Source organism: Cnephaeus nilssonii, assembly GCF_951640355.1.
Source record: "Cnephaeus nilssonii genome assembly, chromosome: 9".
Lineage (NCBI taxonomy): Eukaryota > Metazoa > Chordata > Mammalia > Chiroptera > Vespertilionidae > Cnephaeus > Cnephaeus nilssonii.
Window position 1 is genome coordinate 86,644,682 of NC_137080.1, and position 27,861 is coordinate 86,672,542.

At 42.3% G+C, this 27,861-nt stretch overlaps 1 protein-coding gene across 1 annotated transcript in view; it reads right to left on the reverse strand.

Moving 5' to 3' along the window:
• Positions 1–4,918: 4,918 nt before the first annotated feature.
• The window catches only part of LOC307105160 (adenylate cyclase type 10-like), a 40,393-nt gene continuing 17,450 nt past the window's right edge, over positions 4,919–27,861 (reverse strand). The window contains exons 13-32 of the mRNA XM_079780659.1: positions 27,672–27,825; positions 27,320–27,509; positions 25,715–25,801; positions 24,007–24,278; positions 23,398–23,534; positions 22,619–22,747; positions 18,628–18,900; positions 17,457–17,786; positions 14,671–14,734; positions 13,259–13,478; positions 12,803–12,928; positions 11,240–11,412; positions 10,502–10,658; positions 8,300–8,504; positions 8,120–8,216; positions 7,389–7,507; positions 7,012–7,129; positions 6,372–6,570; positions 5,632–5,845; positions 4,919–5,130 (exon numbers count right to left, since the gene is read on the reverse strand). Of these exons, the coding sequence (XP_079636785.1) occupies positions 5,045–5,130; positions 5,632–5,845; positions 6,372–6,570; positions 7,012–7,129; positions 7,389–7,507; positions 8,120–8,216; positions 8,300–8,504; positions 10,502–10,658; positions 11,240–11,412; positions 12,803–12,928; positions 13,259–13,478; positions 14,671–14,734; positions 17,457–17,786; positions 18,628–18,900; positions 22,619–22,747; positions 23,398–23,534; positions 24,007–24,278; positions 25,715–25,801; positions 27,320–27,509; positions 27,672–27,825 (3,350 nt within the window). The 3' untranslated portion in view covers positions 4,919–5,044. The remainder of the gene's footprint in view (positions 5,131–5,631; positions 5,846–6,371; positions 6,571–7,011; positions 7,130–7,388; positions 7,508–8,119; positions 8,217–8,299; positions 8,505–10,501; positions 10,659–11,239; positions 11,413–12,802; positions 12,929–13,258; positions 13,479–14,670; positions 14,735–17,456; positions 17,787–18,627; positions 18,901–22,618; positions 22,748–23,397; positions 23,535–24,006; positions 24,279–25,714; positions 25,802–27,319; positions 27,510–27,671; positions 27,826–27,861) is intronic.

Here is a 27,861-nt window from a genome sequence, read left to right on the forward strand (position 1 = left end):
CGTTCTGTACACTAAAAGGTTGTGGGTTTGATTCCCAGTCAGGGCACATACCTAGGTTTTGGGTTCTATTCCTGGTTGGGGCACATGTGGGAGGCAACTGAGCAAAGTTTCTCTCTCACACCTATGTCTCTCTTTCTCTCTGTTTTTAAGACCCATTGAAAAGATCAACCAAAGTAACAAATTTAGCTCGACTGGCCAAGAAAAAAAGAGAAGACTCAAATTACAAAATTAGGAATGCAAGTGGAGGAAGAACTACTGACCTTATGAGATAAAAAAGGACTATAAGGAATATTATGAACAACTGTATACCAACAAATTAGATAACCTAGATGAAATAGACAAATTCCTAGAAAGACACAAGTTACTAAAACTCACTCAAGAGGAAATAGAAAATCTGAATAGACTAGTAACAAGTTGAGGTTTAATTAATTTAAAAAAGTCCCACAAAGAGAAACCCAGGCTCAGATGGCTTCACTGGTGAATTCTACCAAATACTGAAAGAATTTTAAAACCAGTCCTTTACAAACTCTTCCAAAAAATAGAAAAGAAAGGAATACTTCCCAACTCATTCTATGAAGCCAGTTTTACCATGATGCACAAACTAGACAAAGAGATCATAAGAAAACATCCCTTATGAATGTAGACCCAAAAATCCTCAACAAAATACCAGTAAAAGAAGATGGAGAAACAAATAGAAAGGGTTACTAGTTTATGCCATGAAAAGGACCAAAAACCACATGGTCATTTCAATAGATGAAGAAAAAGCATTTGACAGAATTCAACACCCTGTTATGATAAAAACATTCAACAAACATTCAACACCCTGTTATGATAAAAACATTCAACAAACTAGCAGGAAATTTTCTTAACCTGATAAAAGGTATTTACAAACACTCACAGCTAACACCATACTTAAAGCTTTCCCCCTAAGGTTAAGAACAATAAGAATGTTAATTCTTGCCACTTGTATTCAACATTGTACTAGAGGTCTAGCAAATGCAATAAGGCAAGAAAAGGAAATAAAAGACATCCAGATTGGAAAGGAAGAAGTAAAATTATCTCTATTTACAGAACATAATCTTATACATAGAAAATTCTAAGGAATCCACACACACACACACAAAAAAAACACACCACACAAGTAAATGAGTTCAGAAAAGTTTTAGGGTACAAAATCAATATATAAAAATCAGTTTTATTTCTAGACACTAGCAATGAATAATCCAAACCTAGGAGTCTGGGTAAGGGGGCCTGAGGAGTGACTACTAATGGGCACTGAATTCCTTTCTTGGGGTGCTACCAATGTTCTGGACTTAGTGGTGATGGCTGCACAGCGTTGTGATGTACTAAATTGCACACCTTGAAAGGCTGAATTTTATCTCAATAAAATTCGTTTTTCTCCTCTTTAAAAATAGTTTACTGTTAGAAAACATTACCATGATATAACACATCAAATGAATAAGGAAAAGAAACATAACTACATCTGCATAGATGATAAAAAGGCTTGATAAAATTCAACAAAAACTCATCAAGAAAGTTCACTTCATTCACATGTTAGTAATTATAACCTTTTAAACTAATACTTTCATTAAAGTGGTTCAATATCTTATGTAAAATATATTGCTAGTTTGTAGCAGGTAGAATTAAACCTTTGTTGGTTTCTAATCAATGTTATTACAATATCAAACAAATTATTCTGTGTATGTGGAGAATAAACTTCAGAATATAAAAGGTGGTAAAGAGTGGTATAAAATTTGTTACTTTTTAATTAATTAATTAATGTACTTTTTTTTTTATTGATGAGAGAGAGAGAGAGAGAGAGAGAGAGAGAGAGAGAGAGAGAGATCGGTTGCCTCCCACATGCACCCTGACCAGGAATAGAACCCATAATTTAGGTATGTGCCTTGACCTGGAATTGAACCCATCACCTTTTGGGTACAGGATGACTCTCCAACCAACTGAGCCACACTGGCCAGGGCTAAAATTTGTTACTTTTTTAGAATAAAAATTACAGATTTCCTTTGTTCTTTGTTCTTCATTGTTTTTCTGTTGTTTTGAGTTCCTGATCAAGAATATGCTATGATGGAATTTGAGATAAAGAATGATGAAGGCGTTTGGATTTTTTTTTTAACTTTATTTTTATTGTTTACACTATTAAAGATGTTCCCATTTTCAATAAAATTCTTTTTAAAATTTCCAAAGGGGAAATAAATGTAAAAAAGGAAAGAGCAATGTCTTATTAGTACCGTTGTGGGAAAGAAGGGTGCAGCAAATACATCCCGTAGCTTGCATGTGCATAGAATACGTCTACAAGGACACACTGGAAGGGTAACACACATCAGCTCTGGGGAGGGAAACTGGTGGCTGGAGGACAGGAATGGGAAACTTTCACCCTTATATACTTTTGTTCTTTAAATTTTGTACCACATATATGTATTATCTATTTTTAAATATAAAAATTAAATCGATAATAACAGCTAACATCTCTTGAGTGCCTACTATGTGCCAGGCACTGTTCTAGCACTTTATATGTATTTAATCTTCACAATGACAATCTTTTTAATCCTTAGTTACAGAAAAGGAAAGTGAAGCATAAAGAAAATAAATTATATGACGAAAGTAACACAGCTAATATGTAGCAGTTAAAATTTGACTCAGGCTGCCTGGCTCAGAGTCCTTGCTCCTGACCACTACTCTATACTGCCTCCCAGAAATTTAAAGGAGTAGAAGAGGAGAAAGGAGGCAGGGGGTAAGGGTGGAAAAATGGAAGGGAAACAAGAGGGGAGTGGAGGGGGAGGGGAAGGGTAAAAGAGGAGGGAGGAGGGTATGTGTAGACCAGACAGGACAATTTAAAAGTCCAGGCCTCCCTTTCCCAAACATCCTTAAAGTTCTGACTGTGGTCATTTGAACAGAATGCTGAAGCCTGGGGCAGGGTAGCTGACTATAGGCTAGGTCCCAGGAAAGCCAGTGAGCCTAGTGGTTAAGAGCATAAACTCTGTAATTAAATTGGAGTTAGAATTCCAGCTGCACCATTTTGTGGCTGTTTCTTAGAGCAAAACCTTTCTAAGCTTCAGTTTCTTCATCTATAAAATGGGAGTAATAAAAATACTTGCTTCACAGAATTGATATGAGGATTTAAAGAATGTATTTCAAGCAGAGTGAAGGATAAATGGTAGCTATCATATCATTAGTTAACTGACTTTATGAACACTAGATGATTGAGTTATAAGCATAAAAATCAGTGGGAAGGTCATACTCTGTGGAAGAAAGACCATCAAACAGATAAAGGCCAAAGACAGCAGCTCCAAAAGGGGAGAATAAAGAAAAGAGCTGGAGTCATATACCCTCTGGCAATTTCAGTTTCTCATGGAAATGCCCAAATCATACACCACAAAGAAAAAACGAATTCCTACTGTGTACCTCTCAAGATTCCTTGGTTTCTTGTTTCTTTTATTTTTATTTATTTCAGAGAGGAAGGGAGAGGAAGAGATAGAAACATCAATGATAAAAGAGAATCATTGATTGGCCACCTTCCACACGCCCCCCACTGGGGACCAAGCCCGCAACCCAGGCATGTGCCCTTGATCAGAATCGAACCCAGGACCCTTCAGTCCGCAGGCCAACGCTCTATCCACTGAGCCAAGGCATTCCTTGGTTTCTTAGCAGCCATTTCCACACCTGTGCCAAAAGTGGTCAGCACCAAGGCACCCACATTGCCAGCCTTCCTTTGTAATGACAACCTCTTCATTAGGGCTGTTTCCTGACTGCTAATGGATCCTACCTTATCTGTGATGGAATCAGTTCATCGGAAAGCCTCCCAGACCTCTGATCTATCCCAGTTTTAATTTCTCTACAGTTGTGCAAATGACAGTCCAGAGTTAAGAAAGATCTAAATTTCATGCTTCAGAAACACAGGCTTTTTTATAAATACTAGAGGCCCGATGCACGAAGATTTGTGCAAGAATGGGCCTTCCTTCCCCTGGCTGCCAGCACCGCCTTCACTTGGGCCCAGAGCCACCTTTCTGCCTTCGCTCTGGCCCAGAGCTGCCTTTCTGACTTCCCATGCTGCCCAGAGGCACGGAGCTGCTGGGATGGTGTGGAACGCCCCACCTCTGGGTGCTTGGAACCTGTGTATGCAAATTAACCCACCATCTTTCTTGGGTTAATTTGCATACTCACTCCTGATTGGCTGTTGGGCATCGCGAAGGTACGGTCAATTTGCATCTTTCTCTTTTATTAGTGTAGATACTAGTGGCCCGGTGCACAAAATTCATGCACGGGGCGGGGGGTCCCTCAGCCCATCCTGATCCCTCTCCAATTGGGGACCCCTTGGGGGACATCGCTTTCACAAATCTGGGACGGCTGGCTCCTAACCGCTCTCCTGCCTGCCTGCCTAATTGCCCCTAACCCCTCTGTCTGCTTGCCTGATCACCCCTAACCTCTCTTCCTGCCTGCCTGATTGTCCCTAACTGCTCTCCCCTGCAGGCCTGGTTGCCCCCAATGGCCCTCCCCTGCAGGCCTGATCTCACCCCTGCCTCTGCCTGCCTGATCGCCCCTAAATGCCCTCCCCTGCTGGCCTGATCTCACCCCCAACTGCCCTCCCCTGCTGCCCTGATTGCCCCTAACTGCCTCTGCCTAGGCCCCCACCACCATGGCTTTGTCCAGAAGCAAGTCAGACGTCCAGAAGATGGCCGGTTGACACAGTCTAATTAGCTTATTACCCTTTTATTAGTATAGATATATATTTTTATTGATTTCAGAGAGGATGGGAGAGGAAGAGAGATAGAAACATCAATGATGAGAGAGAATCATTAATCGGCTGCCTCCTGCACGCCCCCCACTAGGGATCGAGCGGGCAACCCAGGCAATTGCCCTTGACCAGAATGGAACCCAGGATCCTTCAATCCGCAGGCCGACACTCTATCCACTGAGCCAAACCAGTGAGGGCCAGAAACACAGGCTTTTATTAAAATATACAGTATCTTAAAAAGGAGAACTTGAGGCATTTCTTTGTGTTATATACAATAAGAGAATCATGATCCCTTCAGATTATTTTTTTTGTTTTAATATTACATTCTTGAATTTCTTCTTCATCCCTGTTCTCCTTGACATCAGTCACTCTGTCAAACCCTGGAACCAGGAACATAAAGAAGATCACAAACACAAAGAATAGTCTCAGCAAATACAGATTTAACTCATGACCCTGTAAAATGAGACGATTTGCTGGGCCCTGAGGCAAGATACTATATTCCTTCTCCTCTTTTTCTTGTCTATATCTTACCATTTACCTTCACACACATTACACTGTGATTTCTAAGGCCTTCGTTCTCCCTTAGTGACCTTCGAGGGAACAATCTTGTGTAAGCTGGGACCGAGGAGGAACTTCCTACACTTAAGGATTCCAGACGCTGAAGCAAAAGCCTGGGAGAGGCTGTTACATTAAGTAGCAATGGGTCTAGGCTGGGCCCAGGACTCGTGAGAAGACAGTAATTACCTCTGGAGCAAGGACTAACTCCTTACACCTGGGTGTCCCTTCTTACTTTGGAGGTGAAGCCTTTGGCTGCTTGTGAGTAGGAATCAGAGACTGTTCTTTGTGTCTCTCAGACAAAGGTTCCAGGAAGGAATGCTTACTCTGTATTGCTAAATTTCCATCAAAGGATTTGTTTTCCTCCAGGAATTCTCCCTCTATCCAAATCCTGGTGAAGCAGGTGTCCAAAGGCCTGATGATGTTAGTCAAGGACAGGACTTCTCTCTTTCCATATCTCATTACAGAGGCTTTCAGCTCAGAGACCCACCGGTGATAGACAGGGCAGGTCACACATCGAGAGAAGAACTCCTTAAAGTACTGAAAGGAAAGGAGGGTCCCTTAACTCAGGGATTAGCACTTTCCCTCTCTCCACTCCACTCTATCAGCACTTACAACAGCCCCCACTCAGCACACTCACTCAGGCTGGGGGAACAAGGACAAGTTATTGGTGGCAAAGTAGGCACAGAAAGTTGGTTTGAACAGAGGAACTAGAAAGTCTTAGATGCAGAAGGCAGAGCTGTAGGGAGATGTGCCAAATTACAGACTTGCCAGAACTGGTCCACTGAGAAGGGCTGATGGTTAACGTTTCAATGGTGTTGGGCAGTAGGTGTGCAAAGGTTTCTCCTGCCTTTGTGATTCAGTCCTGATCTACGTGCAAGAATATCTGGGAGGGTACATGAGATAGGCAGAAAGACTTTCTCGGTGGAGGGAGAAAAGGATTCAAGGGGACAAAAGAAACAGGCAACAAAGAGAAGAGTAAGGGACAGATGCAGGTGGCCGAAAGAGTATCACAGGGTCAAACTACACCTTAACTATTAGTTGAAGGACAGTAGAGAACAGGTACCTTTAAGACTTGACTCGGAGTCTCTGGGGGAATGTGCATGAAGACACCCCCGGGCACTTTCTGTAACATCAGCACATGGCACTCTAGGAACCGGACAAAGCCATGTGAACCAAACAGTGAGGCATTGGTTCTTTTCACCAACTGGCGAGCCTTGGAGAAGTGGTACTCAAACAGGTCCCACTGTGAGTCCTGGGCAAACCTGGAGGGAAAAACATCGCAGCTCTGAGCTCTGTCCCGATTACTAACCATGGCTATTTCATAGAGGCGTCATTTTTTTAAGGCTCTGAGACCTCCTTGATAGTGAGAATTGTGATACTGGAAAGTGGCCAAGGTTACTAATTCGCATACAAGTTACTTTCTTGCATGTAAGTCGCATGCAAGACTTAAAAGGAGACTATTGATGTTCAGCCTTGCCATGGGTTATCTAGCACTTACATGTAACCCCAAACTTAACCCTCAACCTATATATAAACCTAGACCTATTGAGGAAAAAAAAGAAAAGAAGATCTCTTCTAATAAGATGAAGATGGGAGATAACAGTATTTAGAAGTGGGTCAGAGATGTGAAATAATGACTTCATGGGTCCTTAAATTTCTACCCTTCCCCAAAGACCCGGAGTAAGACTGGCACCACACATTACCACATGGCCAGAGAGGAGTGGACCCCCAGCATGACATTGCTCTGAGAGGTTAGCACGCAGCTGTGCTCATAGTATTGAATGAAACGTAGACACTCTCCAAAGGGCCGGCACAGCAATCCTGTGGACAGAGAAGGTAGCCAGGCTACTAGAAGTTGTCCATGTAGGAACTGGTTTCGAAGGTGTGTGGTACAGTGGAGGAGATATATGTAAGGCAGACACCCCTGAATCACAATGTGGTTCCTAGACTTTGCAGAGCCAGGAGCTGGGAGCAGAGGCCACGCCAGGGGCCAGCTCATGACTGCCTGTGTTCCCAACCTCGGGCCCCATCTAAGGTCTGAATCCCTCAGGAGTACAAAAGAGCCATGCACAGGATTTACCTTTTCCGTAGAGCAGCAGATCTAAGCAAGCGGAATAGAAGCAGGCCAGGCCAAGGATATCATGACCCTGGGAAATGAGCGCCCACTGACTGTCCAGCACATGGACACACAGATCAAATCTGCCAAGAGACAGAGCCACTGGGACCAGCTAGGGAGTGGGGAGCACAGTGCAGGACAGGAGGGATCTTATACCTTCCAAGCAGCCTAACATCCCGTGCACCTCCTCTCCACAGCTCCATTTATACAGAGAGCATCTGTACCTGGGACCAGAGCTCTCTCTAAGCAAACAAGTGGGAAAATGCCTCTAAGACAGTTTCCAGGGTCTTGAACTACTGTAATTCTCTACCCCCCCTAAAGGAAGAGAGAGAGAGAGAGAGAGAGAGAGAGAGAGAGAGAGAGAGAGAGAGAGAGAGAGAGAGAGAGAGAGAAAGTCCATGGACACAGACAACAGTGTGGTGATTGTGGGAGTGGGGAGTAGGGGGGCGTGGATGGAGGTAGAAGAGGGTATAGGGGGATAAATGAACATGGAAAAAAATAAAATGAAGAAAAAAATTATAAAAAAGGAGCTCAGCTTCCCACTGCTGACCCCCACACCTATGACAGTGCTTCCTGTAGTAATAGGAGAAGAGACAGCTGTGGGAATGAACAGCTGTCACTTCTCATTTCATCTTCTATGGGAGATCATACCCTCCCCTCTTAAGCATGAATAGAAAAAAAAATGATCTTAATACTTCTTCTTGAGAAATGCAGATCTAAAGAGAACTGAGAGAACCAGATTCTCCAGAGCTGGTTTCCTGAGGTGCCCGCACATCTCATGAGCTTGAAAACCTAAGGAGGTAAGAGCATTGTGAGGTCTGGCTGTGAGTCTGGCCTCTCTGAAAGCCTCAGGCCCACCAGCCCCACCCCATTACCCAGCTTGATGGAGATGTCAAGGTGGCCGAGACAGAGCTTGGTGTAGGCCAAGGTCTGCATGAGCTGCGCTGTGGCCAACAACCCCTCTCTGGAGAACCAACATAGGCTGCTTTTCTGAATGGCCATTTGTTCGCAGTGCAGCCACTTCTCCCTGTCACCCACGTTCTGGGAGAACTGGGAGAGGGCCACGTAGGTAGAGACAACCTGCGGGGCAACAGCATAGGGCAAAATATTCTGATTGTACATTTACACTACATTCCATCCCGTCCCTCTGCTGCATAAGTGCCCACACTGGTGCCATGCTGCTCATTCGTTCAGAACTCCTGGTATCCCTACCACGCACCTCCACTTCAGCTATGAAGACATACTCCTTCTCACCCTTACACGTCTAATTTGATTATTCTCACTGCCTGTTCTTTAGACAACCCATTTTCTCAACCTGCCCCTCTTCTTTTTCTCCAATCCCAGACTTGCCCTTTTAGAACACTGGCCAAACCTCATCTGTGTTGTCTCTAATTAAGGTTTCCGATTTTTGCTCTTTGGAGCTCTTCAGCATTGCTGCGAGGTCCCTGGTATAACTATGTGCACATCTGACATAGTTGATGACTCTCTTCTCAAAACAGTTTTCACTAGGTCTTCAGGACACCACGCTCTCTCGGCTTTCCTCCTGTTTCTCTGGCAACTTCTCAGGTTCTTGTGCTGGTTTCTCCTTATGGCTCTGACCTCTTCACACTGGAGCTATTAACTCAGCCCTTGGACCTTTTCTCATTCTCTGGGTGATCTCACTGAATTTCATGGCTTTAAATACCATTTATACACTGATGATTCCTTATTTCTATTTCCAGCCTAGACCTCTGTCATGAACCCACAGTTGTATATTCAACTGCCTACACAACATCTCCACCTGGATGTCTAATGGGCATCTCAAATTAAATCTGTCCAAAACCTTGCAGCCAATCTTCCTCCAAATCTGTTCCTTCTACAGACTTCCCCATCCCAATTAAGAACATTTCTATCCCTCTAGAAGTCCACATTGCAAATCCTGGGATTATCCTTGACACTTTTCTCTCACATCCCAGAATTAATCTGTGAGTGAATCCCGTTGGCTCTCTCTTCACAGAATACCACTCCTCCCCACTTCCTCTGTCACCAAAAGCCAAGCCAACCATCTCTTGCCTGTGGTATTGTAATAGCCTCCTAACTGGTCTCCCAGCTTCCTCTCTTGCCCCTTTCAGTTTATTTTCAATATGGCAGCCAGAATAATCTTATTAAAGTATAAGATTATTCTGTCATTCCTCTTCTAAGAACCCAAAGGCTTCCCATCTTCTTTACAATAAAGGCTGAAACGACTACAGTGGCCTATAAGGCCTGTAGGATCTGCCACCCACCCCTCCCTCTGACTCATCTCCTTCCTCTCTCTCCTTCCCTCCTCCCCCTCTAGTCACACTGGCCTCCTCACTGTTCCTCAAACAGAGGGCATGCCTCATGCATTCACTGTGCCCTCTGCCTTACACTCTTCTCCCAGATAGCCATGCGGCTTACTTTCTCGCCTTCTTCAGATATTCGCCCAAATGTTACCTGCTCAGTGAGGCTTTCCCTGACTGCCTTATTTAAAACTGCACCCACCACTCCTAGAACCCCAGGTCCCCCTGCCTCCACTTATTTTTTCTCCATGGCATTTATTATCACCTAACATATCATATATTTCACTTTTCTATTATCTATTTCCCTGAAACCAAGATCAGTGCCAGGACCTAATAGGTGTTCATCAAATATTTGTTGGACAAATGGATGAGAGAGAGGTGTGTGTGGGGGGGGGCACTAAAATTAGGAAGACATACTTCTCTTCCTTCTTTTTCCTAAGTTAGCAATTCAAATCCTTTTTTTTTTTTTTTTAGATCGTGAACTTCTTTGAGAATCTGATGAAAGCTATGACTCCTTCCCGACCTCCTGCCACTCCCCAAATGCTCTTTTGAACACACACACAGTTCTACATTCAGTTCAGCAAGTTCACAGGCGGCTTCATGCCTGGAAAACCCATCTATAAAGTTGAGAAACCATGCTCAAACCCATGATCAGTGGCTTCCTATTAAATGTGGATTATTGTGGAACCATGCAAAACCCAGGAACTTGGCAGCGTCTGACTCCCTAGCATTTTAGGTTTCTGAGTAGGTCTGGAGGTAAAGCAAGGACTGGTTTACCTGGGCTTCATCTGCAAACTCCTTGGCTGAATTCTTCTGCATCAGCGTGGCCAGGCAGGCAAACCTGCGGCTGCTGGCTGTGGCCTCCAGGTTATAGAGCTGCCAGAGCAGCGAGAGGCACTGCACCCGCTGCTGCAGGACTGCCAACTTCTTCTTTCTGTTGGGAAGCCCAGGGTAGTTAGCATGCCTTATTCTTCACCAGCACCCAACTATCCCTCCCCACAAGAAACCCAAGTCTACCCATCCATGGGCCAGCTACAGACTTCCAAACTCAGAAATGTTTCTGGATGCAACTACTTCTAACCTCTTAGACCTTTTTAACTCATCCCTCTTGACCAGGAAAAGTTCAGCGAAGTTTTTAAATAAAGGTGTACTCTTTGAATTGCTATCTTGATTAAATATATTTCTTTTTAATGATTATAGCTCAATAACTTAGGTAGCAATTTTTATATCAGACAAATATTAAATTGCTACCTAGTTACATATCTGTATATCCATGAATGTACACACACACCTATCTTTACTATTTGGAAGAGACAGGGTAACACCACACTCCCAAAACAAAAGTCCTCATTCTGTTACATCTAATTGGCTAGGAAATAAGGCAGAACTAGAACTGTCTGTGATGTGCTTAAAAAAAAAGAGTCTGAGGTCAATATGGCAAAACTCTAGGCTGCGTCCTACTTTAGTGTCTCTGTGGCCCTAAAGGGGACCAGCGCAACTTGGCCAGCTTCTCACTTCTCACTAGGGTTGTCTGCAGACTGGCTCAGGGAACAGGGATGCCAATATTTTTCCAGGAATGTTTGGAAAAGGACTCCAAACCAGGTCCAAGGGAAATTCTTTTTCAGCAGTTGGAGGGCTTGCCTAGCCAGTTTTTTGGCCAAGGTCATCTGTCCCATGTTGAAACAGACCTAGACATGGGAAAATAAGAACAGTAATGTAAATGTGGGAAGAGCACCCTGAACAAGGTCCTCGATATAACACACTGGCTCTTCTATTTTGGGATGTGCACGTAGGGCCAACGAGGTGCTTGAGTGAGTGCGTTGAGTTGGAGCAGAGCCTGGCTACTCTATCAAGCACTACTAGGGCCATGAGCAAATAAAGGAGAAAGTAGGGTTAAGGAGAAAGTACCCCCCACATTGTCAGTGAGCAGTAGAGGAAGGTTCTGGTCTAGAAAGTGATGCTGCTAGACTGAGGTGGCACTGTCATTTGGGCATAGATTCAGATGCTGCGGGAAGCACCTGAAATATCACCTCACATATAAAGATTCATAACACTAGGGAAGGGACACAGTGGCTAAGTGACAGGGTTGGGGAGATTTTCAACCATATGGTTTTTTTTTCTTCTAGCTTTATTGAGTATATTAATGTGGGCAATGTGATTTTTTCTTTATTGATATCTAAACAACATATAACATTGTATTAGTTTCAGTTGTACATGATTCATTATATGTACATATTACAAAATAATTGCCAAAATAAGTTAATGTCCATCACCACATATAGTTACACATCTTCTTTTCCTTGTGATGAGAACTTTTGAGATCTACTTTCTTAGCAACTTTCAGTTATACATCACAGTTTTATTACACCTCATTACTAGGCAATTCACAGAAAAATCAATGACTAATAAACATGTAAAAATAATGTACCATATTATTTAAGATAACTTTCATTTATGTATTAGCAAGTTTTTAAAAGACTAATAATATCTGATGTTGGTAAGGCTGTAAAGAAGTGTAAAAAACTCTAATTGATATATTTTTGGTGAACAATTTGGCAATATATTTACTAAATAAATGTAAAATCATATCTTCTCCCTCACTACAGAAACATTCTCACAAAAGGAGAAAGATATTTCCAAGGATGTTCACCATAGTGCACCTGAAGAATGGAATGGGTAAGTAAACTCTGATATATGCATACAGTGAAATACTTGGCAGCTACAACTGTGATTAGATGTACACCAATACACAAATATGTTCAATCTTCACTATTAAGAATAAAAGTCAGCTACAGAAGAGAATGAGGAATATGATTCTATTTTTAAAATAACAAAATAATAATGATATGACTGTGCATATAGCCAGATTATTAACTATGCTGGGGGTGGCATATGAAGGTTGTTTCACTTTTTACATATTATATATTTTCATGTTTTGAATTTGTACACCTCTTATCATATTATCACATTTATAACTGCACATACACAAACACAAAAAATCAAAGGGATTTTAAAAGAAATAATAAGGTAACCATCAAGGAGAAATAACCCAAACTTCAAGGTCACCTCTGCTCTCACCTCTGACCGAAGACGACAGAAAGTGGCCTCCTCAAACTGACAGATCTTCACCTTGCGCTTTTTCAAAAACGAGAATGCAGCGGGCTGGCCCAGAAGACTGCTTGCCTTCCTCAAATAAAAGAAGGCCTCCAAACCACACAAGGGATGGAGAAACTGGATTAGGATTCAGATGATGCTAGAGGTGAAGACTGGAGTAAGGATCTGATGAGGGTCAAGATATGCACTTCAATCAGGTTGGATTTCGAGTTAGAAATGGGGAGCTGAACTGCACATGGCCAGGCAGGAGCAGGGCCGGCAGCTTGGTGTTCTCAGTACCACATTCCCACTCATGTTTTCTCCTAAACCCTTTCCAGGTCTTTTCTCGCACCCACTTTCTCTCCAGGTAACTTGATAGTAAGAAATCCAATTGAATCCCCCAAGTAAAAGGGCTCATCTCAGAAAGCAGAGCTTGCTCACCATGTAGTTATCTGACAGGTCCAAGGAGGCAGCGGCAGCCTCCAGCAGGTAATAAAATGCACAGGTGTTTTCTCCGATGACCAGGCAGTGCTGGGCGAGGGGCGAGAGCACGGACTTCAGGATTTCCTCACAGTGACAGGGCTTTGTGGTCAGCAGGTCGTTCTCAGGGCTGGCTTGGGCCAGCGTCCTGCTCACTCGATCCAGGAACTCTTCCTCTGACCTTTGTGGAGAGAAGATGAAGAAATGAGCGTGGCCAGGTGCAGCCACTGTTGTCAGGCATTACCAGGACTCCAAGCCACGTTTCCCAGGAAGCTTTCCTTTATAACTCATTAATTCTGTCTATCCTTCTCTTCCATCACTGTAAGTTTTTAAAAGTCAGGGGCCTAATCTATAATGGCAAAGTCCTATTACAGATTTTTAAAAACCTAAAGCCAATCTAATACCTCACGAACTAAATGGAGAAACGACCACACCCGAAGAGTAAATTAACAATGTGCTAAATAAAAACACAAAAGTGATAGAAAGCAATATATAATAATACATTTATCTCTTAGCGTATTTGAACTTTGTCACAGCACATCTGAATTTATCTTGTATACCATCACCATCTTATCTTGCAATAACCCTGTCATTCCAGCAGGCAAAAGTTACCACCGTTTTGCAGATGAAGAAACTGAGATTGAGAGAGCTTAAGTGACTTATATAGGGACTCAAAACTACTGGGTAAACCCAAACTAGAGCTCACCTCTCTGACTACTAGTCCAGGGCACTTTCCACAGGTACCATGAGTTCAAAAGAGATCAGGTCTTTCTGAGACGGAATGATCAAAAAAAGTGGGCACTGAGGAGGGCTTTGAAGGCTTGTGAACATTCTGATAAGTGGAAGGAGATGGAGGCCACTTAGTATTTTAAAAAAGGAGAATTGTGTGAGCCAGACACACAGGCATGTGTGGAGGTGATTCATGTCAAATATGGATAGGTTTATGTTTGAAAAGTAGGATATCAAGTTGAATAAGAGAGAAGACTATAGCATGGCTGGTGAACTCAAGGTAGGGACATTTAATATCAGTGGTACAGGCATTTTAAAAACAGAGATAGATGGTTAGGAAATATAAGTTCATTTTAATATCAGCTGGGTTCAAAAATAATTGAGAAGGCAAATTTATAGCTGAACAAAAAAACCTCTGCTATGTGTACAATGCATTTGAGAGCTATTGGAAGCTTTTCTTAACCACTAAGAAATAATTTCTCTACAAAGAATCAAAAGTTGCCTTTTGGGATCTCTACTAAGTTGAGCAGAGATCTGAGGTGGTTAGATGCCTTCCTGGTCTGCAGGTGAGGTGAGCCCAGTTTAGTGGTCAGCTGCGTCTCACTTTCTGCCCCCTCCAGCCCATTCTCAGCATCTCCATCTACCTGCAGGGTGCACTTGTGAAGGCCTCCCGACTTCTGGACAGTTTTGTCTGGAACTGAAAACTATCTATAGGGAGAAAAAGATGATTATCTTTAGTTACCTCTGTTTGAATTAACTGAGGACATTATAAATTCCTATCTTTCCTCTGCAGCTTAGTTCACGGCATAATTTCCATGTCCTCCCCATTATAATAATGATAAGTTTATGTTTAGTATTTGCCTGCACACAAAATTAGGATAATAGATTGCAAATTCCTCAAAGGCAACAATTTGTAATTCAAATCGTAACTCTTTTAGTTCTCAAACCTTGCAAACCAGTTCTTAATTCCCAGGAGGTACTCACTATTGGTAAATATAGAATGTATCTACTTGGTTTGATGGCTACTTCTAATAGTAGGAATCCCTGAAAATGTCGTGATTGGGTTTATGGACACAGCAGAGTGAACCACAAAACCTAAAACCTAGTGAGAAAATCACAAGAGCATATGATGCCACAGTCCACTAGAGCAGGGGTCCTCAAACTTTTTAAACAGGGTGCCAGTTCACTGTCCCTCAGACCGTTGTGCTGGACTATGGTTTAAAAAAAAACTATGAACAAATTCCTATGCACACTGCACATATCTTATTTTGAAGTAAAATAACAAAACGGCAAAAACACCCGCATGTGGCCCGCGGGCCATAGTTTGAGGACGCCTGCACTAGAGTCTTGGTGGCCAGCAGGTTTTCAACCTTACTTAGTTGGCCTTCAACAGCCTTTATCCTCTAGATTTGACTCTTCCTTTACAGCCGCCTTCTCCAAGATAAAAAAGCAAAGACTGGGAACACACTGGTAATGATGTTGACATCCTATATAATAAAAGCCTAATATGCTAAGTGTCTGGTCCACTGGTCAGCCGTTCAACTAATCAAAGCATAATATGCTAATGATATGCTAAGGCCACTTAACTGCTCGCTATGATGTGCACTGACCACCAGGGGGCAGACACTCGAACTGGTAGGTTAGCTTGCTGCTGGGGTCTGGCCGATCGGGACTGAGCAAGATGGGCTGGACACGCCCTGGAGCCCTCCCAGGGTCTCTCCCCAGCTGGCCAACCTCCCGCATCCCTCCCCGATCCCAATCCTGCACCAGTGGAGTCCCTCAGCCTGGCCTGTGCCCTTTCACAATCTGGGACCCCTCAGGGGATGTTGGAGAGCTAGTTTTGGCCCCATTCCGCAGGCCAGGCCGAGGGACCCCACTGGTGCACGAATTCGTGTAACGGGCCTCTAGTGTTACATATTAGGGTTAGGGCTCAGAAGCACGAGTGGTGGGATTGAAAAGGAAGGTGTCTAAGAGAACTGCTGTAGAGAGGACTTGTGTTAAGTACCAGCTCTCTGATGTCAAATAATGTCAGGTAAGGATAAGGTAACTAAGAAACTGGAGTTTGGCAGCACTATGCGATGCGCCTTCACCTCACAGCCTGTGTGAGCAGCACCCTCTCGATCTGTGCAGGACCTGCGTGGCCATGCACAGAGGCCTCTTCTGGATTCAGCTGTGCTGGGAAAGTCTGGAGCCTTTCTCATATAGATTGATCAGGATGTCTAATCCAAAGCTGAAACTGACCTCTTCAAAACCAAGGCCACATAGGAAATGTGAATGATAGCATAATCTCATCACAATATCAGACTAGGACACTCACTGTTATTGTCCTCTGCCCTCAGAAAGTGCAAAAGTACAAATGCTCATAGAGTTCATCAGTCAATGACCAATTTCTCCAAGTTACTGGCCTACCTTCAGAGTCACCAGATGTTACAGCTAGAAGAGGTATTAGGATCATAGATCCAATCCTTCATTTTAGTCCTTTACCTCCAATACGTCACCATCTCTTTCATATCCCTCTCCCCTGCCAACACCAATACCAACTTTTTTTCTATCAAAGTAGAAAAAGAGAAGATTGGTTGGATCTTGATAGCTGTTTTCAACTATAGAAGAAGACACAACTCTGACAAATGGGTGAAGTTGCCAGAAGGTAGATTTCACACTGATGAAGAAAAAGACTTTCTAATAGCTGCTGGCAATGAAATAGGATGTCCTGTAAGGTAAAAGAACTGAAAATGTTAAAACAAAGATGCATGAACGCTTATCTGAGATGTGGCAGAAGGGTTACAGGCTTTGGGGAACATCTGTCCACTAACCCAACCTTCTTTAAGTAGCTATGCTCCAAGTCTAACTTCTGGCAGTATCCCCTTCAAGGAAAAGTCTTCTTCTACTCATTCCTTGGGCCGGCTAACAGCCCCTTCTTTAGGTACCCACCCCCTATGTATGCCATTTTCATCTCCTTTTCCATGTTGGAATTCTCTATATGTCTGTATCACCCCCAAAACTGATCATTTTAGGGACCAAGGCTCATTCATTTTGTATTCTTAACCGCATCTGATACACACTCCATACATGTGTGCTGAGTGGAATAATTAATTATAACAATAAAAAACAATAATTAAGATGTCTGTGTACTAACCATGTGCCTGGCACAACAACCCTATAAAATGATACTGCTATTTTTCTCAATTAACTGAGGTTAAGGAATTTACCAAAGATTACCCCAGATTGCCAATGCAAATAAGTATGACCTCTAAAGTTCCTTTTAACTCAGAGATTACACTTTTCTTATCTCTGGTACTTCAGGGATAAATGGCTATTTCCACCTATTTTTCTACTTTAATGTGATTTTACCTTTTGGATGAAGAGATATGAGCTTATGAATAAAGAGAGGTGCCGTCCATATATCCTCTTTCTGCCCCCTTGGGTTTACCTTGGGGAGAAGGCAGCTGTAATCTGTCTGTGATCACTTGTGTTAACACTGAGCCAGTATCCTTGTAACTGCAGAATCGGGATGTCCCTCTGGAGCTCTTGATAGAACAGATGGCAAAACGGTGGAAGGGGACAAAGTCCCCGCCCTGGCAACTCCCACAGCGGCAGGCCAAGTCTCGGAGAAAGCAGGCACATTCGAGATGCAGGGCTCTCTGTTGTGCCTTGGGCCACAGCTCCCAAGCAGCTTCCCGTAACAGAGGCACTCCAAATTCCAGCACCTCAGGTTGAGGTAGGAATAGTTCCTCTTTTTGCCTGAGAGGAGAGCCAGCATCTGAAATACAGAAAAATCTAAGTGAGAGCCTCCCTTAAAGTCCTTGCATGCTACCATGTAGCAAACTCCTAAGCACATGCTGCTAGTTTTAAAGAAATTTCATTTACAATTCCCATTTGCCTACTTTGTATAAAGAATTTTACACCAATCTGAGAGTGATATTGACCATATCTAGTACAAAGTACCATGGCAAAGAAATGATCAGGGGTACAGAAGTACACTTGGATAGATTTCTTAGTTGTTCCTCCTAAAATGAGCTTTTGTATTACAAATTATTAAAACATCAAATCATCCGAAATGCTCTGTTCAAACACAAGACGCAAACATATTTGAAAGTAAGAAGAAAGTTATTTGTGGATTATATGTAATTTGAGTATTCTATGTCACAAGTTTATTCTTTCATGTGGAGAATTTGAGAATACCTGTTTCAGTACCACATATATTTATCTTCTTTTTGACTTTCTAAAATTAGAAACAGTTTATACATCTTTCTTATTATTGCTACCTAGAAGCCAATAAAGGATTATGGCAATATTTTCTGAACCAAAAATTAAAACACAAATACTTGACACATGGTGCTAACAAGGAGTTAGAATTCTTGAAATTAAGACAATTTTGAAAAAATACAAGCTATTCATTCACTATAACCATGGTTCCTTCATGATTAAAATAATTATTTTCCCATTTCTTAGTTATAAGCTTTAAGAGACTGAGGCCCTTGATATATGATATTGATGCTCTTTCTCAACACAGATTCCATCCCCACTCCAACTACTCCTTCCCGATTCCCACCCCAGGCTCTCTGTTCAGGCTAGAGAACAAGGATCCAGCTTTTCCTCACCTGACTTTTTCTTTTCCTCTTTGTGTTTTTCAATAACCTCAACAGAAAAGGGCACTGATATTGGCTCAGCAGGAAACTCCTGGCTCTCGTTGCACCAGCGGAGCACGTGTATATCCACAAGAGCCCTCAGCACCTGCAGGAGCTTATGTTTATCCCAGCCAGGCAGCAGGTGCTGCAGCAGATCTATGTGGAAGGAGTGACCAATGACTGCAGCACACTTAACCAGCAACTGTTCTTCTGGGCTCAATTGATCCAGTTGGTTTACAGCTATTTCTAGAGAAAAAAAAATCAGCAATGAACAAGCTTTTCTACAACATGTAATGCATTATGTTGATAATCTGTTTGTTTAAAAAAATATAAAGGCTCACTTTTTATCTACCCCCTACTTCACTCAGCCAAACCTCATCAGAGAGCCTTATTTCCATGTCCTCATTTGTTCTCATGCTTCATTCATTGTTCAACCAACAATAATCAGATTTCCACCACATCACTTAAACTCTAGAGGTGAAGCATGAGAACAAATGAGGACAATTGACACTTTGCTATCAATTATATATTATATATTTTATATTTATATATTTTATAATATATTTAAAAATCATTATATTTCCATTAAATATAGCTGAATCATTCAGCTAAACCAGTGGTCGGCAAACTCATTAGTCAACAGAGTCAAATATCAACAGTACAATGATTGAAATTTCTCTTGAGAGCGAACTTTTTTAAACTTAAACTTCTTCTAACACCACTTCTTCAAAATAGACTCGCCCAGGCCGTGGTATTTTGTGGAAGAGCCACACTCAAGCGGCCAAAGAGCCGCATGTGGCTCGTGAGCCGCAGTTTGCCTACCACGGAGCTAAACTAACAATTCTTCCCATTTTCATGTTTAATAAGTACTCAGACTTTTTCTCCTTACTTTGGACTAAACATGGAGGCCAGGTTTCCTGGTCCCAGAACTCTAATAATTATAAAGATGCTAATTAACTCTAAGCATTAGAGTAAATCTCTCCATATTATGATACATATATTAAAGCAGTTGTTTTGAACCAGTAAGTCACCAAGCCAAAAATCTTGGAATAATTCTAAACCTTTTTCTTTCCCTCACAACCAACTGGTCGCCCACTTATCCTCCTTCTAAATGTTCTTGCATATGTTTCCTCCTAAACAATTTTAGTATAAAAAGTCATTTTTACCTGGACCACTATACTACCCTGTTTTGAACATCTGCAGTTTCCCCTCATTCTTATCCCAATAACATATTAGGTACTGGCAGAGTTATACACTTAAAGTACAAATATAATCATGTCAATCTCCTTTTTAAATACTTTTTTAAATATATATTTTTTATTGATTTCAGAGAGAAAAATCAATAATGAGAGAAGCATTGACCAGCTGCCTCCTGCACATCCCCTACTGGGGATCGAGCCTGCAAACGAGGTATGTGCCCTTGACTGGAATCGAACCTGGGACCCTTCAGTCTGCAGGCCGATGCTCTATCCACTGAACCAAATCAGCTAGGGCTCCTTTTTAAATACTTTTATAATTTATGTGGCCTTTCACAATATAGCTTTAGCCTTTCATTTAGATCAGGGGAATGTTTGGCCAAGGACTGTATAAGGCCTGCAAAATAATTTGGTAGTAGGCTAGTTTTTAAGTTGGAAATTTTGTATGGCCTACAAATGATGTTATAAATATACAAATGGCCTATGGCAGAAAAAAAAGGTTCCCTACCCCTGATTTAGAACAAGGCTTTGCAGACTGAGCTATTAATTTTAGCTTATGAGCTAACAAATCCTTTTCCCTTCTCTGTGGAAAGTGCTGACCTTGGATTAACTTCCTAGCACTTTCCCAGGATCTTGACAAATGGCATCTGAATTACCAGGTAACGTTGCTTACACTAAAAATTGATAGATCCTCCCTTCCTCCAACTGGTGGGCAGAGTATGACATAACCTGCGGCCTGGAAATACCTGAGTACCTAACCAGGCATCTTATATGGACTATACATTGAACCACCAATCAGCACCTGCCAAATACCCTAAGCCCTTGTTCCCATATGGACCATACATTAAGCCACCAATCAGCACGTGCCGAGTACACTAAGCCCCCATTCCTTCCCATTCCTCCCCTCAAAAGGCGTGTTCACCTCTGCATGTGCTGCTGTTCTCCCCTTGGGAGACAGCCCAGCAGGTCTCTTTCCCCTAATAAAGCCTGTAATCCTGGGTTTTGGTACCAGAATGAGAAAATCAATCAGGAGGTGAACACACCTTTTGAGGGGCGGAATGGGAAGGAATGAGGTCTTAGTGTACTCAGCACGCGCTGATTGGTGGCTCAATGTATGGTCATATAGGAACAAGGGTTTAGGGTATTTGTCAGGTGTTGATTGGTGGTTCAATGTATAGTTCATATAAGGTGCCTGGTTAGGTACTCAGGTGTTTCCAGGCCGCAGGTTACGTCATACTCTGCCTACCAGTTGGGGGAAGGGAGGATCTATCATTAATGACCCCTGATTGGAAGCTGCATTTGGATTAAGGAAACTGAAGAAGCTATAAACACCAGAGGTAAACCACAGCTTTGGGCTTTCTTGGTAGTAGTAAATCTTTTAACAGGTCATGTCCCTTGCAGGGCCTGGAAGTTATGCATACGGGGGCTATTATAAGAGATACCAGTTTTTAGCCGGGGCATGGGGCTTATATGCACCCATCCATCGTGATCTCATTCCATCACAACTAAGCTATTCCTTGGGGCTCCAGAGAGTAGCGGTGGAAACTGCTGTGAGGACTCCCACGGAAGAAAACCACTCGCTGCTATTCTGCTAGCATGCTGTACTTCCTGACTTGGTCCTTCTATGTTAGTAAAGCCATTGCCAAGTGTGGCCTATCATAGCTATAGGAGTATAAACTGTCTCTACATGGACTTAAAAACCTCCAGAATAGCTTATAAAAGTGGACATTCATTGAATATTTATTATGTACCATGATTTATTTCATTTGATCCTTAACTAACCCCATGAGGTAGGTAGGAACTATCATTACCCTCAGTTAAGTGATGAGAAGACTAAGACTTACATAAGTCAATTAATTTATCTAAGGTTCCACAGCCAGTCAGTGCAGGAGCCAACAGTACTCAGATTTCTTTGACTCCAGAGTCCTGGCTCTTAACTACCATGTTATTTCATATGTATGTCTCATATTCTCAGCAAGACCATCCTTGACTTGAAGGTATGTTTATTCATTATCATATCCCTCCAGAGGGCTTCATATAGTACACTGCCCAACAAACACTTGACTATTAAAAGAAAAACTCATCTCTAAAAAGAAAAACATCCCTGTCTAATTATGCCTAATTCTTTACCTTATAAGTCATTATAAACTTACTTTGCCCTCTTTTTATTAAACTCCTGCTATGTGCGTAACACTGTCTCTTCACTAGCACCAGAGTTTCTTAAATTTCAGCAGCATTTTCTCCCTTGCTTATTGTTTCCTCCAGCACAGGAATATGCACAAAGAGAAACTCAGGACATGCTTTTGTTAAACAACTAAAAAAAAAACGTTTTCAGGTCATCAGTCAGCCCCAAAGAAAACAATGGGCTCACTTAAGTACACCATTACTCAAGTAGCATTACAATTATTTAAGGGGCTCTTCGGGTAGTGTCAGAACTTCTTTCTGGAAGGCAGGTTTCTTTTTTTTTAGAAGAAAATAAAACTAGTGCCTGGCTGGCGTGGCTGAGTGGCTGAGCTTCAACCTATGAACCAGGAGGTCATGGGCTTGATCCCCAGTGGGGGGCATGCAGGAGATAGCCAATCAATGATTCTCTCTCATCATTGATGTTTCTATCTCTCTCTCCCTCTCCCTTCCTCTATGAAATCAATAAAAATATTTTAAAAAATGAAACTAGCATGATAATAAGAGACCTATACTCAGTCATCCACAAAATTACTAATTGCAATGACATCTGTTACTGGTTCACTTGAGTTTTTTGAGGAACATGCCTTTTAACAATGGTGGGAGAAGCACTGTATCCAAGTTCACCTCATCCTTGACTGTGCAGACATACAATTTCTGGTCTTCTTCAGAGCTGACAGGAGGAATACCATACATTGTGGATTTCATGGCATTGGCTGTAGGGAAAGAACACTTTGACTGAGGAAAGCACCATGCTCAGTGACTGCAGTTTTAAAGGCACAAAAATGCAAGAATTTAGCCAAGAAACTGAAAGGATGAAGATGAATGGAGCATATCACGTTTTAAGTGGTTTACCCCACCCATCCTGCCTGCTTTCTACTTTTCTCTTAGAAACTAACATTTTCTGTACCATGTGGTATCTAACATTCTCACTCTTCCTGTTTACCTGCCAATAGCCCTTCTATTATACCACAGTTCTGGGATGTCTTTCTAGATTTACACATTCTTCCTTTCCTCCTCTCCGACCCTCCTCCCTTCTTTCATTTCCCCCATCCAACTCCTCAAGTCATACTTCTCTATGTAATGTGCAATTCTCTACTGAACTCTCATGTTTAGAAATCCTCTCTAGTGGACTGTCATGCTTATAGGCTCCATTTTTCCTATTCCCACCTCCTGTGCTGCTAGATTGATTAGTTATCTGAGGCAGGTATTTAGTATTTTCACCATAGTTTCATATTATTTGTATAACTCACTTAGCTAGGGAGGCCTAATCTTACCTATAATGTCAGCAGAGAATAGGCATGTACCTTATAAGGGCTGGGAGATGCAGCTGGACAAGGTTAGAACCCTGGGGCGCTCAGCTTACCTGAGAGGGTCTCCCACTTGCTGTTCTCCTCCTCTCCCTTTTGTAGGTCATGAAAGAGTAATATGTCCTTAGAGAGAAGGTCCCGACAAAGAGCCTTACAGTAGAGGGGGTTTCCCAAGCACCTGCGAAGAAGGTAGCTGTAGAGAGGTAAGTACGGGATTGCTAACTAAAGATGCCCACTTGAAGAGAGCCACACATAAGGGTATTTCATAATAGGAATATTTCTTCTTTTGTTGAAGTCAGCTCTCGATATACAATAACAGAGGAAAGCAGCAACCCAGAAATGTAAACAAAATTCTGATTGTCTTTGAAAGTTATATTGGCAGTAACTTTTCTTTTCTAACTATTTTGCCTTTGTTGATGTTAAAAGGAACTAATGTTCCCTTGCTAAATGGCCTGGCAGAAACTGGCCTGACCACATATAACTGACACATTAAGCAAGCCATCCAAGTCCTATCTGTCCTGTGAAAACCTGGTGGATAGCCCAGAGAAGTAGCCTCTTACTGGCTTACTAGGACTGTCTACCCTCATATCTAGTCTTGGGTCTCATCATGGTTACTAATGCCATTCCTCCCTTAATGAAGTGCCCAGCTAGTCCCAGCCACTCACATCTGCAGCTCTTGGGGGATGCTCACCGCCCCTAGTTCCCAACATGCCATTTTCAATAGTGAGTTTGCTGCTAACTTCGAAATGGGCTTCAGCATAGCCTGAGGGCTCTGCAGGACGTGCTGGGCCCCACCACACAGGGTGGAGGTAGGCATCAATGTCATCACCATGATGATAGGTGCACTGGAGAGTAATGTTCCCAAAAACTCCCAGGAAGCTGCATCCATATGCTGGGCCTCGTCAATGAGAAAAATCAGTGGTGTTTCCCTCACTGCCTGGAAATAACAGCAAAGAGACAATGACAACATCTGATTAGAAATGAAGTCACCTGACTTGCAAATCTACCATGAATTTCTCATCAATAATTTAAATAAAATGTCAATATAACCTGGGGTTTTCCGAGTAAAATATAATCTAAGTCCAGGTAGTATTTTACTTTATAAATACAAAATATAGCCTGTATATCTAAATTCTAAATAAATGTACTGAGTTTCTTTGGACAAGAAAATACTCTAACAAAAAATAAGCATAAAAATATTCTCCAAATGAAACTTAAAGCTTTCAAATATTTCCTTGTGCAAAGGGAATTCATAATTCTTTAAACCAGTCATTTCCAAACCAGACTGCAAATCAGAATTTCCTGGGAGTGCTTGCTAAAACTACCAATTTCCAGGCCCCACTCATGTAGATTTTTAAAAATTGTATTTGGTTTAATCCACATTCCTCACTTAAAGAAGTACCCACATTCCCCACTGCCACACGTAACCATTTTAATGTGTTTATCATTTAACCTTTCATTTGTATGTTGTTCTTGTAAATGTGCATAGTTGTTTTGTCAAGAATATTGTTTTTATATAAATGGCACTATAATACAGATTCATTGTTTCTCTTTATTAAGGAATGTTTTTAAGATGACTCTGTGTCGCTATGTTTTCATCTCTTTCCTTACTTCTAACTTCTGCAATATAGTCCACGGTGTTCATCTATGAGTTCATGCCAATATCTCCTTAGCCTCTACAAACAAACAATTCAATAAACACGCTCCTTGGGATATAAATCCAGGGGTGGAATTGCTGGGTCTAGAGAATGCATGTTCTTAAAATTTGACTTGTTACTTCTAGATTGCTTTCCAGAATTATCACAGTTCTGCTCTTATAGATTCTGTAATTCTGGTTGGGGGGTCTAAGTATCTGTATTTTTAATAGCTATCCACCTGCATTTACAACCCACTGTGTTTTATTTATTTTTTAAAAATATATTTTATTGGTTTTTTACAGAGAGGAAGGAAGAGGGAGAGAGCGTTAGAAACATTGATGAGAGAGAAACATCAATCAGCTGCCTCCTGCACACCCTCTACTGGGGATATGCCCACAACCAAGGTACATGCCCTTGACTGGAGAATCGAACCCAAGACCCTTGAGTCCACAGGCCAACGCTCTATCCACTGAGCCAAACCGGCCAGGGCATACAGCCCACTGTTTTAAATCAAGCTGTTAAAATTTCATTAAGAAACAGGATCAGAAAAAAGCAAAGACCTTTATTGTGTGCTGTGCTATATGATGGATTCAAGGTTAAAAATAGATACAATGAAGATATCAACAAATAGGCAGGCCAAGAAATGCCTAAATCAAGGTGTGAAGTGGCTAGATTAAAATGAGCATAAGCCATCTCCACATATTGGGAGTTAATGGTATGTAGCAAAAGTACCCACCTCCTGTAGCACTTGAAAAAAACACTCTTTAATCTTCTTTTGTCTGGCCAGGTCATCCATGTGTGAAACTTCGAAGGATAAGGGAAACTGAGCAGAAAAATAACTCATCTATTAGCATTCAAAATGACAATCTAATAAAAATATACATATTCTCAAAAGGGAATCGAAAATTATTCTATTTTGAGTGAGAATGGGATTATACAGTATTGGGCATGGTGTTACAAACATCAGAGGGTACATTGGTAGTTAGAGAGAGATAGCTCCTTTTCATACCAGACTCTGGCAAACTCTTAAAGGGTCATGACTAAGGAATAAATGACAGGTCGGACTAGTAATGTCACTTTGGACAGCTCCAGTACCCCAGTTATTCCAAGTATACCAGGTTGAATGTGTGCATGAGACTTGCCAGAAACAACTGCAACAGACATCACCTAACATTGTTTCCTGTGCAAGGCCAAGGCACATTAGTTACCATGGACCTGAGGACCAAAGTGGGGCTACTCCTTAACCACTTTGGCAGGGCCAGAGCCAGAGCCCTAGGCAAGGCCTGTCTTAAGACAGGGCTATGCTGAGGGATTGAACAGATTTTAGTTTTCTCTATTTTCCATTAAACTTCCTTGCAGGCTGGGTAGATTAGAAAAAGTGATGGAGGATGAAAAAATGGATTGTGGACCAGGGTATTCTTAGCCTACTCTCTATTGGGTACCACATGCACCCTGGACCACTGGAAGCCTTTGAGATTCAGATGCTGGTTCAAGCGACATCCTCCATGGCCAGGAAATGGGAAGATAGGCTTAAAGAGCAACAATTGCAAACTGACTAGAGAAGACATAGAGACAATTGCTGGGAATGCTCAACTGGTCAGGATCATCTTGATGGATTTAGCACTTTCACATTTACAATGCAACCTCTTATATACCATCTCCTTTAAAATCCATGCAAAAACCCTATAAGTACAGAACTCATTTTCACAAGTGAAAAACCTGAAGCTCAGGGAGGCTAAGTGATTTGTGCCAGGACATACAACTAGCAAGTGCCAGAGTCAATCCTAGAATTCACTCTCCTCAAAAAGGAGAAAGCCTGGGTTTTGTTGTCAAAAGGGTTTCAAACTTCACCTCCACCATTGCTAACTATGTGTTCTTAGCCCATATCCAATATAATAAAAGCCTAATATGCTAAGTGTCTGGTTGTCTGGTTGGCCATTCAACCAATCAAAGTGTAATATGCTAATGATATGCTAAGGCCTCTCATATGCTTGCTATGATGTGCATTGACCACCAGAGGGCAGATGCTCTGACCAGTACCTTAGCTTGCTGCTGGGGTCCGGCTGATCAGGAGCCCTCCTGCAGTCCCTCCCTGGCTGGCCAACCTCCCGCGTCCCTCCCTGGCTGGCCAACCTCCCGCGCCCCTCCCCAGCCCCAATCATGCACTGGTGTGGTCCCTCGGCCTGGCCTGTGCCCTCTCGCAATCCGGGACCCCTCGTGGGATGCAAGAGAGCCAGTTTCGACCCAATCCCGCAGGCCAGGCCAAGGGACCCCACTGGTGCATGAATTCATGTACCTATAACATCAGTAATCTAATTCAGAAAGACACTGCATTCCTTACCTTTACAAAGAAGAGGTCATTAAAAAGGCAGTGAAGTGGTTCCTCCACTTTCCCACAAAGCTGTTTATGTAGGCACTCTTGCCGGTAAAAGGCCGGGCATGTATCAATCTCAAAGAAGATGGCCATGAGGGTCTGGATGGCATAGAAGTGTTGCTTGGAATCTGCTTCCTTCAGCTTCAAGGACAACACCCTGGGGAATGTTACTATGGTCACAGGGAGGCCGTTGACCCATGGAGAGGTTACTCACTCTACCAGCCCAAGGATGCGGAATCTAATGACACAAGAGTCTCACCAACAAAGGGAAGGAGCCCCAAGAGAAGCACACATCAAGCCAGAAAGCAGGTGTCTTTACCTGTGTTCTTCTTTCTGAGCCAGCAAGTTTATTTCAGCCAACAGCCGACTTTTTCCATAGCCCTTTCCACCTTCATACAAAACTGCTTGTCCCTTCTTCTGGTGCAAACATCCCTGCTGTGCCATTTGGAAGGCTTCTAGTTCTTTCTCCCGGTCTGTAGAGAGACAGGGAGCACCTAACACTCTTGTGC